This window comes from Rhea pennata, chromosome Z, assembly GCF_028389875.1.
Source record: "Rhea pennata isolate bPtePen1 chromosome Z, bPtePen1.pri, whole genome shotgun sequence".
Taxonomy (NCBI): Eukaryota; Metazoa; Chordata; class Aves; order Rheiformes; family Rheidae; genus Rhea; species Rhea pennata.
Window position 1 is genome coordinate 81,354,716 of NC_084702.1, and position 16,637 is coordinate 81,371,352.

Consider the following 16,637-nt stretch of genomic DNA (forward strand, 5'->3'; position numbering starts at 1 on the left):
TAGTTTGAAAGATGTCAAGAAGCTAAGAAAATGCCTTAATAGAATGGGTAACAAGGCATAAAATAGTGGTGGTGTTGTAGAAAGCTGTCTGTGGTATTTAAAAAGAGAAGGCAAGAAATAATGCATCGAATGTATACCTTAAGTAACTAACTACCTTCTACCTCAATTAATGAGTTAAGGGGGAAAAAAAAAAAACCACATGTAATAATGTCTGAATATTGTTTTCAGCTTAAAAGAACTGGATGAAAATTTTTGTTGTTGAAGTTCTAGAAAGCAAAAAGAAACCTGATAATCATAGACAGTTTAAATCATACAAATAGTTGGCTGGGAGAAGGATTTCAAACTGATTTGAAAATATCCTTTTACTAAAAATGTCAAGCATCTGCAGTCATCACTGTCTGATCAGTAGAAAATCAGTGTGTGTGTATGTTTAATATGATTTTGGATTTGTGTATTTGCTCTTTTTTCTTTACATGCTTTGACATAATGAAAATTTAGGAAAAAAACATCTCTTCAGGAATATAAGTTATAAAAATAGCTGTTCATACAACCAAAAGTTCTAGGCATAACATCCTGTGATGTAAGTTATTTTCACACATGGCAGTTTTGATATTTTGGACTTTCTGAATTATTTCTGCTAAACTAACGCTTTTCAAAATACGTGAAGGTGCGCTGGACAGGTGTGTGATGGGAATAACTGCAGTTGAAATCTTGAATGCTTGTGATGAGGCCGTTCCAGCTGCTGTAGACTCCCTTAGTCATCCGGCTGTCAACCTGAAGCAGGCCATGACTAGACGTAGTCTGGCTGCTCTGAAAAATGTGGCGCATCAGAAACTACAGACTCTTGCCACTAACCTTTTAGCTTCAGAAGCATCTGACAAAGTAAGTTGTGTTTCTGTTTTTAATGCAATATCTGGAACACTTATTTGCATAAACAATGGAATATAATATAGAAAGTTGTCATCATTGTAAACTTAATGGGTCTTATCCAAAGCACTCTATAATTTTAATAGAAGGACTTAGACTGACTTTAATGCCTAGGGTCAGTCTCAGAAGTTTCAGCCTTGTTCAGTGTAGTTAGATAGTACCACCAGCATTAGAAACTATATAGAGATACGTTTTGAAAACACAAGGCCAGTTCCTTTTTGTTGTTTGGTTCTTGTTTGTTTGTTTGTTTTAATATAGAATTAATAAATTCTACTTACCAAGAAGGAATCTGAATCCAGATTTTCTCATATTTAAAAGAAGTAGTGGATTCCTTCTATAACTGCAGGAAATTAGTGATTAAAAGCTCTAGATATGAAGCTAGTCCTGTGTTTTGCTTCTGAAACAGATTGAGTCCTTTAGCAATGGTAATAGTTACACAGTTTATAAGGGAAAACAATTATGTATGTGCAGAACCTAAGAGGTTAAAGATTGCTGGAGGAATAATCACTTCATAAAAAATGTCTGGTGAAAGAGCTGCTGGGCTTTCTCTTAGCGCTGTCGACCCATTAGGGATTTCTTTCACCACTCTTCTGCACAGAGATTACAGGCCTCAGAGAAACCCTCTCAGAAATACCTTTCTGCCTTCAGCTTCCAGGATGCTGCAGGCTGTGAGAGGAAAGGGCAGTGGGCATAAACAGTGAGTAGACATAGATACGCAGTGTAGGAAGCAAAATATTCCTTAATCCTTTTTTTCTGTTGGGAGAATTAAAACTCTGTGTTTTATGTCATGAATATAGAAAGTTATTGGTGATGATGGTCAGTCTATTAAATTTAAATCGTCATAACCGTTATAATTTTTATAAACAAATCTCATAATGCAGCGATATCGTGTATCGAATCACCATCCTTGTTTTAACCCTCCCTGTGGGGGAGAGGGTGTGCGAGGAGGATTTTTAATTTTAAAATGTTTTGCATTTCACAACAATTTCAATTCCCTTCAGAATTGATAACATATTAACAAACACCATGAAGGAATTTGAGGAAAAATTTGAAATGTGATGATAAATGCATGGAACTGTGCAAAACACCATTTCCTTCATTTTGATTGTAATAAAATTAACAAAGAGCTTAATTATAAACAGGAAATATCTGGTTGGTGTGAATGTATTCTGACAGTCAGAATATCACACAACTCTGGCATGCACATATAGAGGCTCTCTGAGTAATATATGTAGATGCTGTTTTTCTAGCCTGACTAAAAATAAAAAAATCCCCAAACAATAAACCCCAAAGTATTGATGATTTCTTTAAGGTTATTCTAGTTTCTGTGCAATTTGCAGATCTATATGCTCACAAATACATAGCTTATACAAGATGGTGATATGTGCCAAAACAAATATTCCAAACCCTAGTCTTTCCATCCCTCTTTTTACAAGTTAGATCCATCCCCCTGTTCCCTTAGACGTGTTGTACGCCCGTGGCGTTGGCACCTCTCCGGTATCATGGCCTGTTCTACCAAAAGGTAATCCAACTGTATTTCATTAAATGCTGGATTATTTACCCACCTGGCCTCCACCCAACATATCTCAGTTAGAGAGAAAGCAGCTGTGGCACAGTGCAGTCACGGGCGGCAGATCAGCGGTGCCTGAGCAGCTGCCTCGGGGAGCATCACTGGGCAGAGCCCATGCTCGTCCACGACCACCCGCTTGCCCGGCTGATCTCATGTTCCAGCACCTTGGCCATCTGTGCCACTTGAGTGTAACCAGCCTGCAGGGGGCTTTTGAAGACCACCTTGCCTCATCAGAAGCTCATTGTCAGCTGACCACCTTGTTTGTGCTTGCTGAAGACTTTGTAGTATAGGATTATTTCTTTTGTGTTGTGGGACAGAGAGCTTGGGGAAGCAGTTTCTTCCTTTCCCCTGACCCTGCTCAATATTGTGCTGAAAGCTGTGGCAGGCTTTCCTTCCTGTTCCGCTTCCAGAACCTTTTGTGGAAGCCTCTCCCATTGCTGAATGAATGAACACGGGCTCCAAAGAAGCACTTCAGGTGAACTAACTGAATTTTATCCTCTTGCATCCTGTGGCCCTTGGCCTTTCTTGATAACGCTGCTTACTGGGGTGTTTGCCCCTCCAGCATGGCAGTGTTTAGCCTAAACTTGGGTGTGTTATTTCAGAAAGGGCAAGGACCACAAACAATTATTAACTAAGGCTTCAGCTGATCAGAATTACCAGACACTGGGCTCTTCATAGCATGCCAGTGGTGTAGACACCAAATTAGCTACAGCCTGTGCTCTCCTTTTCCTCCCATTCATGCCAACACAGCAAGCAGGCAAAGGTGAGGGCATGGGTCAGCTGTGTTAGGGACTGGATAGTGGCAAGCCAAAGAGATTTGAACTTGGAGCTGTTCTCATGCGTTGGGAGTCACTACTGTCCCGTATGACAAGAATTTTTCAAATTCTTCAATTTAAAGGCTTCAGCCCATGGAATAAGAATATAAATATATGGATATTTTTGCTTGGAAACAGCTAAGTAAATTTTATTGTTTATCAAAGTTATATTTTAAAGACTTAAGGGCTGTAAATTTGTTGTGGTTGCTTTTCTTGATGTATTACATTAGTAACGTACCATCATCTCCTGAGGTTCACTGGAAATACTCGTTCAAGTTGTAGCATAATGACCTCTTGCAATACCAAGCTAAGACTACATGCTCTATTTTGAAGCTTGTTTAAAAAGATCTACCTTGTGAAATGGAGTGATCAGAGTACTTTTTTCTTTTTTTTTTTAACTTGCTACTGCAGGCTAAATTTTTACTTGGAGCCTAATCTATGCTGACTATTAAATCTAGGCACATTATGTAGTTCAGCTATGGTCATAATTGTGCCTTCCAATCTGAAGAATAATTATTCAGATAAATTTTTACTTTTTTTTAATGCAAGTCTGAGCCTTTCACGTTCACAACAGACTAATGATGGATAGATTTATCTGTGTTCATTCTGTGCTCTCAATGATAGTGATTTTCCTTTCTGGAGTCCGACACTTTAAACTTCCTTTTCACTCTCTGTAAATTGGTACTACTCTCACTGTCTTTTCTCTAAGTTTAGCAAGGGCGTAGGGTTATGCACCAAGTAAACTGTTTTGCCTTCCAGATGGGTAATAATAAATATCTAATATCATCAACAAAAACAGTCCCTTCAGTATTCCTCTGGATGTTGTTCCCCAGTTTACATTACTGTTTTGGGTGCTTTCTCCTCTTTCAATGTATATTATATTGTTGTTTTTTGATGTGAGTTTTTTAAAAATCTGGATTTAGTACCGTTGTATACATTTGGAGTATTTGCTCAATTATATACTTTCTGTTAATTTGATATGTAGGCAGGGTCCAGCCTATGCTCCCTATGCATAGCAAGGAAGACTTATCCTTTTTGCTGTGTACTAGCCTTGAGGAATGGAATCGACTCCACCGGCCCTCCCCCCCATCATATTACACATGCTTGATATGTTCTGCAGACCTTTCTAAAGATGGAGCTATATGGAGCCATAGCTTGATTCTACACCTCCTCCCCCCTCTAAAAATGTGGCTGTATGACAGGCCAGAAAAAGTATTAGTAAAATATACCCAGGAACAGATATAAATGGAACCAGGATAACTTAAATAGTCAAAATTAATTATGGGTTTAGAAGGACTTTAACAGTGTTTAAAGCAACATTTTAATGAGCTTGGCTCATTCCTAAATATTTCAGTTTATGTGATAAATTCAAATGGAATGTCTGTAGTAACTGGTTAAAAGCATTCATTAACTGTTATTGAGTTACACATACGTAGCCATGACATGTTTATGTGTATACCTTCAGACACACAAGTTTCAATTTATGTGGGTATTACTGAGCCAATACAGCAATGGACTACTTATCAGTGCGAGCAGTAAATAAGTGCTTGTGTTAAGAACTCTAAGCAGACCTTTCTGTTAATACTCTACTGAAGATGGAGTAAATTGTTCAGGTGTTAACTTAACAGCTAGAGGGTTAGCCTGCACGTTAGTCTCTGGAGTCAAAGGATGACTGTTTTTCTTTGTCCTGGTTCTAATTTAAAATTATTGCATATGTAGGAAGCAACTTTAAAATATTTTGAATAATGAGGAATAATGACTAGCAACAAGAGCTGTTTTCCTGAGTTGATATCTCATAAATATCTTGAATTTCAAAATTATGTAATGTAAAGAGTAATTTTAATATTTTAACATCAGTTTTAACATTCTGAAGATCAAATAGAGTACAATGTAGGATGTATCCCAGGAAAAAGCAGTACTATGTAAAATTCTTAAGGATCTACAGTGTAGAAGACTGTACAGTGCAAGAGTTGATGCGGAATATCCTCTTAATTTTAGTTTAATATGAACAGTAGTAAATCTTTTAAAATAATTCAGTCCTTAAGCCTTTCAAATTATATATTCTCATTTTATATGCTTAATCAATCTTCCAGTAGTTTAAAAACACAATTATTTATATAGTTGTGAAAGGAGACCCAGAGCTTAGATGCAGTCCTAGGTTCTGGCTCAAATTTTTCAGCCTTTGATGGAGTTGGGCTGAACACAGCTGCCTGTCAGTCTTTGCAAACAGCAGAGACAATGGAGATGGGTGGGAGGAGGGAAAAAAAGCAAAAAGTAAATTTTAGAAATAGGCTTAAGTATCAAAGGTAGCTTAGCTGATGGGCTAAATAGCCTATCAGTACAGATCGTCAGAGGAGAACTTGAAGGAAGAGCTTCTCCTGGGCTTTGCATCATGCATCTTTGTTAAAGGTGCAAAATACAGAGAAAAGATGACTTCTGGCCTTGTGAGAGTTTTATTAAGTTTGCCACAGAGAGACTATGACACATTTTTTTTAATTTTATCTTTTTATTAAAATAAAATTTTAATACAAAGAAGTGCAAAATTATCTTGAAGGAAACTGGGAAAAATACCCTTGGAGCTGTGTGTTAAGGAAGTATATTAGAAGCTTTCCTTGCTGTGAGCAATCTGCTGTAGCGGAGCCCGCTTTGAGCAGGGAGTTGGGCTTGATGATCTCCAGAGGTTCCTTCCAGTTCTGTATCCTGCTTAAATGTGTTCTTGCTGATTATCCAGTATGCTACTGTTCATGCTAACTGTATTTTCCCCTAAAAATGACCTGTCAGAGTAGGTTATGCAGGTAGTAAATTTGATTAGCCTATTAATGCCATTTAAAATTTCAGCTGAGTCCTAAGAAAAAGAGCTTGCATTTTTGCTTTTGTCTTTCTTTTAATTAGTGCAGACTTCCAGTATGCTGGTAGTTTTGGCTATGAACCAGCAGAGGGGAGCAGTGATCTGCTTCCAGGATGTATCAGTGTTTTTCTTTGTACATTAAATGACGTATGTAAACCTCAATGTTTTACGTGTAGATATCTTAGCTCTGATCAGGATATTGCTGGCTGCTGAAGGCAGCAATTCTGTTAGAGTACACAGCAGACAAAGGACAAAAAGAGCAAAAAAGAGAGCAATGATAGTTAATAGCTAAAATATGTTTGTTACATTGTTGCTTCTGATGTTATCATTGACCATAACCAGAGACTATTGTATAAAAAGGTACCTACATTACATTCTGAGAAAATAATAATTAGATTTGTAATAAATAAGGAATATGTGAATAAAGAGGTGCATTGTAGAACATAATTAAATGTCAATAAATAGTAACTGCAACTTATTTCTATTCTGGTTCCTGTTACTCATAATTTTCTCCTTATTAACTTATTAGATAAGCATAACTTATTTATTCTCAGAATTGACCACAGAAAAAAAAGGAATAGAATTTGGGTATTTGCTCTCGTGCTGAGTTTAGGTCCCTTGGCTGTTTATGCAGCGTTCTGAACTGATCAGCACTGCACCTTCTTTAAGAAACCTTTTCTCTGTAAGAAAAGAGAGAGAAGATGATGGTCTCCATTTAGATTTTCTTTTATAAGCCTTGTGACCGAATGTGAAGTTTTCTTCTGGTAGGGTCATAATTTCATTACATAAGTGAAATGGATTTTAATTTGAGGAAAGACAGAAATTAAGATAATTTGATTCCTGTGGAGCAGCCTGTCATTGAAGATTTTGCCAGGTCTGCATTTCATTGGTAGAGAGTCTTTCTATGTGTTCTGACTATGTCTTTTTCGATGTGTGTGTGTGTGTGCTTTTGTTGTCTTGTTTGTTGGTGTTTTTACAATATCAGTTGGAATAGTGTAAATTGCTTAAAAAGCACTCTTCAGAACTGTTGTTGGTGGTATTTTAGTAGAGAAAACCTCTATCGTGGTGTTAGGAGGTGTCAAAGGAGAGAGCCTCCTTCAAGGCAATAAGTTGTCTTTTCAGAGGAAAAAAAAATACGGTTATTAATTATAAAAGACAGTTGGTCATTGGTGGAGTTAGTGCCTGAAACTACAGCTGAGGCTGTGAAAACATCAAGGACCAGTCGTTGTATATTCATTGGGGATCATCCTTTAAAAATGAACAAGAACTGGTGAGTGTGGCAAGCAAACCGGTAATCAGTACCTATGCTCTTCTACTGCAACACCATATAATATGTGTGGACATTCATTCTAAGTAAGCAAAACATTAGCAGTTTTAAGTTAACAATCTGCAAAGTAAAAATTAAAGTATCAATGTGGTGGAAAATTTAAGATTACAAAGTCATTTAAAACAATTCATTATTTCACTTTCTAATTAAACTCGAACAAACCTTCTGTACATTATGTTTAGGCAAAATAAAAGCAGCAGTGTCTTAGCACCTTAAAAATTAGATTATTTTTAGGTTATTTTTGAATTGCTCATAATACTTAGTAATACTCAAAATACTCGTAACTGAACACTCAGTAATCCTTGGAAATGAACACAGAAGAAACTGTGGTTGGATCATCAGCTGCTCCTGACTCTGCAGCACAGTATAACTTAATGTCTTCTGGAGAGATTAATTTCCAAATATAAAACTGATGTAAAACTTTGGGGAGGCCAGTTTTTCTTCTGAAGACTTCTCCTGTAAAAAAGGGATCTCGTTAAAAAATCTTGTATCCCTGAAGAATATAAGATATCAGAGCCATAGAGAAAGCAGTGCGCTTTATGGGCAAGAAAATCGGTATGAGACACCCTTGGGAACTGCAATAGCATGCTTATTTCATAGACGGCATCATACACTGAAGCAGTCCCTGAACCAGATATGGCAGATGGGCTTTTTTAAAGGTAACACCATTTTTAGAGTCTGTAGCTTAATGGAAGAGGAATATATGTAAATATGTATATATACACACACACACATATGCATATATATATATATGTATATACACACATAAACATACATATATGTATGTACACACACATATATGTAGATTCAATTTTCAAATACCTGCTGTGAAATCCTGTACAAAATTATTAAGGAGGCTAAGTAGTCATAGGATTTGAAATATGTAGTGTCTTGAGAGAGTGTGTCCTTGAGGGCAGGAAGAAATGGACACAATGTCCAGCTTTCTGGTTAAAAGACTTTAAGTAGAATATGCAGATGTTTCTATGATTTGTGCTGATAAATGTATTTGTTAGTGTTCTGGAAATAGAATGAAAATGGCTGAATAATTTTCATACAATATATAGAGGGTTTATCAATTACTTATATATATTTTTAGTATGTATTTATGTATATATGTTTTTATAAATACATTGTGTGTATGTCTATTATATATATGACACACATAATGTGCACACATATAATATGTGTATAATATATGTATAGGTGTACACACACATACAATGTATTTATAAAAATGTCAAACACTGTTAATGTCTACATACCTAATCTGCTGTTAAGTGTGCATTTGTGGTTAAAAAAGACTATAGAGAATGGAAATAATAGGGCCACTTAAGAGACTACCAAACTGAAAGACCTGATATTAAAATTAAGACTGAGTTACAGAAGAGATGAGAGATAGGAGCTTTGACTATGTTACTTTTTCAGTGGTCCTTATATCCAAATATAAACTGTTTGGTGCTTTTTAATAAAAACAAAATACTGGATTTTTTTTTTTAACTTGGAGTATAATTTACCTTTTAGAATCCACATTCTATATAACAAATGTGAAGTTCCTTCTTACCTAGAGAGCTGTAGCTCTCTGGAACTCCTGTAAGTGGGATTTTGTATTTTAGGGATGTCATACTTGATCACAAGTTTCATATTGTAAAATATCTAAGAAGAATGTTGTAAAATTCTTCACTAACATTTTCATCGCTTTTTATGCTCGTAAGTTTTCAGAGCTTCCTCAATTTATGAATTAGCTTTGTGAAAAGTGTTAAGTAATCCAAGTAGAATTTCAAAATATATATATAATATATATATTTTTTTTAATTACAGGGGAATTTACCTAAATATTCACATAACTCTCTGATGGTTCAAGCTATAAAGACCAACTTAACGGATCCGGATATACATGTGCTCTTCTTTGATGTAGAAGCACTGATTATACAGCTACTGACGGAAGAAGCCTCTAGGCCTAATACAGCACTTATTTCCCCAGAGAATTTACAGAAAGCATCTGGCAGTTCTGACAAAGGGGGCTCCTTCCTGGCTGGTAAACGAGCAGCAGTTCTCTTCCAGCAGGTCAAGGAAACCATCAAAGAGAATATAAAAGAACATCTTCTTGATGATGAAGATGAGGATGAGGAATCAATAAGACAGAGAAGAGAAGACAGTGACCCAGAATATCGCTCTAGCAAATCTAAACCATTAACCTTGTTAGAATATAATCTAACCATGGATACCGCAAAGCTTTTTATGTCCTGTCTTCATGCCTGGGGCTTGAATTCTGTTCTAGATGAGCTTTGCCTTGATCGTCTTGGGATGCTTAAGCCACACTGTTCCGTGTCCTTTGGCCTGCTGTCTAGAGGTGGCCACATGTCTCTCATGCTTCCTGGTTATAATCAGTCTATAGGTAAACAGTCATATGACAGTGTGGAATTAGGAAGAAAAATGTCTGTTTCTGAAGGACTAGGAAAGGGGACATACGGTGTATCACGTGCTGTCACCACTCAGCATCTCCTGTCTATTATTTCACTGGCAAACACATTGATGAGTATGACTAACGCAACTTTTATTGGAGACCACATGAAAAAAGGTCCAACCAGGTATGGAGAATATTCATTTTGTTTAACTAGGGATAACTTGCTTTCTGTATTTAATATACAGATATATGTATTAAATGTAGACAAGAGTCTGTGTTTAATACAGATTGTAATTTTTTTAATTTTACTGTTGAGTTTGATGTATTAAATGGTTGTGATAACCTTTGATGATACCTAGATTAACAGGATTTATTTCTTCTTTCTTCAATGTATTATTTTTCATGCTAAGATAGCTTTATTGCTTTTAAGGGAGATACATAAGTTAAAATGATAATACAATGTAGAATTAGCATAATTTGCCCTGGTAGGGCTGAGAGGCAATTTTTGTCCTTTGTTTTTAATACTTATGTTTTAAAAAAGTTTTTATAACTAGTACGTGAAATTCTGAATTAATGAAAACATACAGATATACTTTTCATCATATCTCAGCAAAGAGTAAACTTACCTAGGATCTGTAGTTGAGATCTATTTTCTGATGTTAAACTGAGTTTTCTTACAAGGTTGCCTTTCAAAGTTTGTTTAGTTACAATATCTTTAGCAAGTAATTTTTTTTTCTCCTCCTCTCTCCCCCTTCACACATGGTTTATATTTAGGCCTCCTAGGCCAGGAACTCCTGAGATGTCAAAAATGAAGGCACCCCCTTCAATTTCAAGTCATGCAGCTCAAGGACAAATTAAGCAAGGTAAAAATCACCTTCTGTAAAACAATTTGATATCTCGTTTGAGCTCTTGACACTGAAGTTGTCAACTTACTATCAAGTGATAAGAAATATTGCTAGCTTCCATATGAGGGAAAAACGTAGTGTAATATTCTAGGCAAAAATTTTAATGACTAAGACTTTTAAAAAAATCTATATGAGATGCTGATACTGTCATGAAGTCATTCTCTGACATTGAATTTCTGCATATTTTAAGAACTCCTAAGCATTCCGATGTAGAGGATCAGGTGACAGTCAAACATGTAAAGCCTATAACTAAGGGGTACACAGACTGGCCTAATAGAAAAATGCTTATAATATGTCTAAGCTAAAGTTTAAAGGTAAACACATGTAAGTAATGTATATACATTACCCCTCCTTTTTAAGAAAGATGAAGACAAATGTTTATTTTAACACTATTTCTATCTCTGCTATTATTGTCATGAGTTGCAGTTATAAAAGATGGCAATAGATGATAGTTTAGGATCCTTCAATAGTTTTTTTTTCCTAGTCTGTATCTTTTCTTTTGTAAGTACAACAATTAAGCATACAGATATAACACAGAATGTGATATAAGAGAAGGATGTGCACAAGACAAGACATGAGTTTTCTACTGGAGCAGAGTGGAGTGGTAAACAGAGCTTCCTCCGGACGCTGGAAGCCCCAAGGAAATTCTGGCTTCCCAAGAGCGAAGAGCCAAAAGAGGAAGTGGCTCCTTCTGCACTTTCTCTAAATCAGGTCCCTGCTGTTTGATTCTAATTCTCCTAATGCCAAAAATAAAGTAAATGTAAAATGTCACGGTGTGGCCGATTTTCTCTCAAGCACAAAATTAAGGAGCAAATGAATAGTTGGAAAGAGAAGAGAAGTAGGGATGAAGTGGCGCCGCTCTTAGGGATGGGGCCAGACATTGTTTATGGAAGAGAAGGGTAGTGCATTCGCGGTGCCGGTAGAGAGGAGTTGCAGTGTTTATCCATTGGGGATAACAGGTAAATAAAATCTTGTCTGAAAATGTCATTTGCAGTTAAGAGCGTTAGAATCAAAGCATTGCCAAGATGAGAGCAGCTGAGGGCTTTAACGATTTGGGGAGAACATCTAGGTGTGGGCTTTGAAGCCGGTAGATGAAATTGCAGAATTACTCCTGGCTTTGGGGGCCATTTCACTGTATGAGAAAGAGGAAAGATAGCTACACCATTGATCTTTACTGTGACCTTCGGTTGGAAAGGGAAACTCATTTTCGAGAGTGGTATGCATCCAGTTTTCTTTTTGTGATCAGGGATTAACATAAATAGAGAAGTAATGGCAATAGCAAAAAGCAGAAATACACCCCCCAAAAATCAGGAAGAGCTGTTGTCTTTAACGTGTAAACAGTTAAAAAAAAAAAAAAAAAAAAAAATCCTTTACATTTTATTTTGAAAGAAAAGTGCTTGAAAGGTCAAGATTTCCCAGAAATCATGTTTATATGGCAAATTCAATATTAAAAGAAAAAATGTATTTCTCACAGGTAGGATTTGTGTTTCTCTATAGTTCTATTTTGATTAACCGCTGCAGAATGAATTCTATGTTACTTTTCTTTGAAATAGATTTGCTAATTACAATAGACAAACATGTTTTTGTTACCATAATGAAATGTATAAAACTACTTGGGAAAAGAATAGATTAAAAAAAAACACGAAATTCCGTGTGCTGTTGAAAGTACAGAAAAACACTCTAGTTTTTAAACGTTCACATTTTTTCTATATTTGGTGGCATGTGGTACATATGCTTGGGGGAAGATTGCTTTCGTTTCTGAGCGTATGCTTAGATCTTGAGTTTCTTCGGTATCCTACCTGTACATCACTTTATGTGCTATGTGCAGCATCTTGCTGCTTACAGATTTCTACTGCTATTATTAAAACAAAAAATAGTACAGCTGCAGTTGATGCCTGTTATGACATGCTTGATCTCCATCTATTTGACCTGTGTTTGTCCTGAGATCACTAGAGCTTAGTGTTACTCTGCTATTGGGCCAGCTGCTTCTCTTACAGTGGTTGATACAATTAGTGGCATTTGAAGGGAGCTAACATTAAATAAATAAATAAATAAGAGAGAGGGAAAAAAAACCTTCAAAATAAGACTTCTTTACAAAGAATTAATCTTTTTTCATAAATTAAATAGCTGTTTTTCACATCTACTGAAACAAATTTTTGTTGTCATGATGTGGTTCACGCTAGTCGTCCTGTCACTGTACACGTGCCGCCCCGCTGCATTCATGTGGAAAGTATGGAAGAAGTAGTTTTGATGCAGATGTCCTACAGTGACAGAAGAAGTTCACTGCGTGAAAAGCAAACATACTATTCGGAAGACAATGCTTAATCTGTTCAGGGGCTCGAGCCCATTGTTGTTCTGCAACGGAATAAAAGAGGGGGATTAATTTGAAGATGCTTGTGCATGACATATGATAATTTCTCTATAGGCAGGAAGTGTCAGATAGTGACCTGTAAATCTTAACGTTGACCTCTGGTTGCAGCATGTGTGTGCCATAAGGTTGCAGATCTTTTCATGTGATAATCTCAAGTCATGAAGCATTAGTGAAGTGTAATGTTTAGAACAGCTTTTAAAATGCATTTGCACCAAGAAATTATGCAGTTTACAAAGAAAATGTCACAGCTCCTGTCTTGAATAACACTCGTGGACTGTGTTCTTCTATAGCTGCTTGTCTGCAGTCTTATACTGTGTGTTGTTTATGTTGTATATTTTAGTGCTTTCTCTGATTTAGGTTTAAACTTACTTGAATACTGAGACATATTTAAACAGAATTATATTAAAACTAACAATCTTTAATACATTCTATGCCATTTGAGAGTAATAGAAATAAACAGGATGTTTGGTCCTAGGCTAGTTAATGAATAGTGGAAACTCAAAATCAATCTAGATACAGGAAAAACACGTAAATAGCGGAATTGTATTTTTCTATTCGTAATGAAGTGTTGCAAAATTAATCCTTTAAAAGCGTATTTGTAATCTTTTTGTTTATAGGTACTTTGTCTTTTCAAAACATACAAATTTATGTTAGTATATCTGTTTTTCTGCAGTTGCATGTCTTTCTCTCACTGACATTGCACTTGTAAAACCTAGAATTTTTTTTTGGTTTAATATTACCATAGTTTTCTCCAATTTTATTTTTCATTCTTCAGTAATACTAATCTGTTTTTCAGAAGCTGCTATCCTCACTTTCCTATTTTTTTTCTCTTTATTTCTTCTTTTTTCCTCTGCAAGTTGCTCCTGCTGTTTCTTCTAGCACTGAAGCTGGTCACTCTGGCTCTGACACTGCTCCTACTTTACATACCTGTTTCTTAGTAAATGAAGGTATTCTTTCCTCATTTTCTATCTATTTGTCTCTTACTTTCAACTAATGTCCTTTATCATTGTTATGACATTAATTTAATCTATGTAGATATTTTTCTCTGTAAGAAACAGGTAGTGAGTTTAATTTTGTATACTTTGCTTTTAATGCTGGTAAAGGGTGAGTAGATCTGGTTTGTGTGTTTCAGAACTTTTTTTTTTTAACAAATAATCTCAGTCTTTTCAAGTAGGAAAAGTGTAAACCTTTAAGCTGACAAATATAAGAACAAGTTTGGGCTTGTTCTTCCAGAAGAATATCAGCTGTTCCCTTAACTAGGAAATAGTGCTGTGTTTTTTGGGATGCCTCTATCTACAAACGTGGTAATATATGAATGAAAGAAGTTGTAATGTGTTTGCTTTTGTGTTCTCTTTGTGTGCCATTTCCTGTGTTTCCATTGTGGATATAACTTCTGTTTGTGGTAGGAAGGCTCAAATCAATTTAAAGTCTTGAGCATACCTCCTAGTATGACTATGTGATAGTGTTTCCACTTCTGTGATGAACGAACACCAACATCTTGTAGTCTCCATTACAAACTGAAAGAGTAAACATATAATGGTCCTTTTTAAAAAGAAACAAAAAAATTGAAAAGAAACAAAAAAGTTATTTTAAATTCTAATTTTGATGCTTATGAAAACTTAAAGTGCTTGGATTTAAACTACATGAATTTTGTGGTTGGTGGTGTGGGGCTTTTCTTGGTTTCTCCCTTTCCCCCAATATTTATCAACTTTTTGGCAGAAGGACTTTCTTCATAAAGATTGGTGCGTGTGCACGCACGTGGGTGCACACAACTTCTATTTGTTAGTAAGTTGCTTTTAATATCTATTTTGATAGCCTTATCATGTACCAATAAATTCCCACTTTCATATACCTCTAGTAGAAACAGCTCTCGAAATAAAAATTTATATGGATAAATTTTTAACCCAATTTTTTCTGTAATAAAAATGACTCTAAAGATTTCTGTTCTTATAATACGATGAATTAAGGGGTTTACTGGTTGAAACGTTCAGAGTTTTTAATGCTTGGTAATGCTGACGGTTTTTTTAAAAAAATGACTTATATGTTCACCTGAAATACTAAGTTTCTCAAGTCAACATAGAGCATAATAATAAAAGATTTTTTTTTGTGTGTGGAATAAATTACAAGAATTTAAAAAGTTATGTTGTTTGAACTTGATATGCTTATCTGATTCTAACTACATAGAGTTTCAGGGTTATAGTATGCCTACATCTGAAGTAAGCATGTTGAAGTAAGATTTAGATGGAAAGATAAGAATAACAAGCAAACGTGCTAGTGTGCTTTTGTATAACTTTTAAAATTGAACATAAAATTTTTCTAATGATGATTCATATATTCAGTTTTCTGCAACTGGATTATATCACACTTGAAAGTAGAACATTAAAAGTCATGATAAGTAATATAAATTATTGTTTAAACAGGTCATCTAAAGTGATCTTAAACTGAGGACCATGGCTTACGCTTTTAAAAGTATTAGCCATAGTACTACTTTTAGGAACTCTTCTTGTATTTAATATGTTAAGCATATTCATAAGGGTGAAGCCTGCAATCCCATGGCAGAAGAAAAGAATACTTGTTCTGGAATTCTGGAAAATGAATGTTTTAAGAAAACAGCTGTAGTGTGGGGTTTTTTTGGGGAGGAGGGAGGATTGTTTGGTTTTTTGTTTTTGTTTTTTTCTTCTCCTTGCCCTTCTTCTCCCCTAGTGGCCAGTGAAAATTTCTTTGATGGTATTTTAAACTTAAAATTGCTTCAGTGCTTATTATGTTTATCTTCTTGTTATGATGTATTTTAACAGGGTGGAGCCAGCTCGCTGCTATGCACTGTGTTATGCTCCCTGACCTATTAGGACTGGATAAATTCAGACCTCCTCTTCTGGAGATGCTAGCTCGCAGGTGGCAGGATCGATGCTTGGAGGTGATTTTAGTAGTACTTTTGTATTATTCACTTTTTTTCTGTTTATGGTTAAGGCTATACTTTAAAGGTGTAAAACAGTATGTTTTCAAATCTCAGTCTACCTTTTTCAATGTTAGAGTCTTTGGTTTAAACTAGTACATTGCATTTCATTGGGGAACGAAAGCTGAGGACCACCCAAAGTTGAGGTTTGAGTGGCCAAACAACGGAGCAGGTTGTCCAGAGAGATTGTGGTATCTCCGTCGCTCAAAACTGCACTGGACGCAGCCTTGAGTAACCTGCTGTGGTTCACCCTGCTTTGAGAAGGGGGCCTGGACATCGGTAGTCTCTAGAGGTCCTTTCCAACCTCACCAATTCTGTGGTAATAATGTACATCTGTGATTTACCTAATTGGCCACTGGATGTCATCTTTGTTCTACAGGAGCAACTGTGAATATTCTTATTTGACACTAGAAAGATCATTTCCCTGATTTTGGGAATTTTGTTTCACTGTATTCTATTTGGAGGTGCAGGAAGGGAGAAGTGCGGGGAGGGGGTAGAAGAGGAACTGGGAATGTTC

The 16,637-nt window shown here is 35.8% G+C and overlaps 1 protein-coding gene across 5 annotated transcripts in view; it reads left to right on the top strand.

Annotated features, from left to right (window-relative positions):
* Positions 1 to 16,637, top strand: part of WDR7 (WD repeat domain 7) — a 154,731-nt gene that overhangs the window by 14,011 nt on the left and 124,083 nt on the right. For 4 of the 5 annotated variants that reach the window (XR_009961145.1, XM_062599366.1, XM_062599368.1 and 1 more), the window contains 5 exons: positions 668 to 882; positions 9,306 to 10,075; positions 10,666 to 10,754; positions 14,025 to 14,114; positions 15,963 to 16,081. Coding sequence is in view for 4 of the 5 variants with exons in the window: in XM_062599366.1 (XP_062455350.1) it covers positions 668 to 882; positions 9,306 to 10,075; positions 10,666 to 10,754; positions 14,025 to 14,114; positions 15,963 to 16,081 (1,283 nt within the window). In the remaining variant the exon portion in view is untranslated. The remainder of the gene's footprint in view (positions 1 to 667; positions 883 to 9,305; positions 10,076 to 10,665; positions 10,755 to 14,024; positions 14,115 to 15,962; positions 16,082 to 16,637) is intronic. The other variant, XM_062599367.1, reaches the window with a different exon arrangement.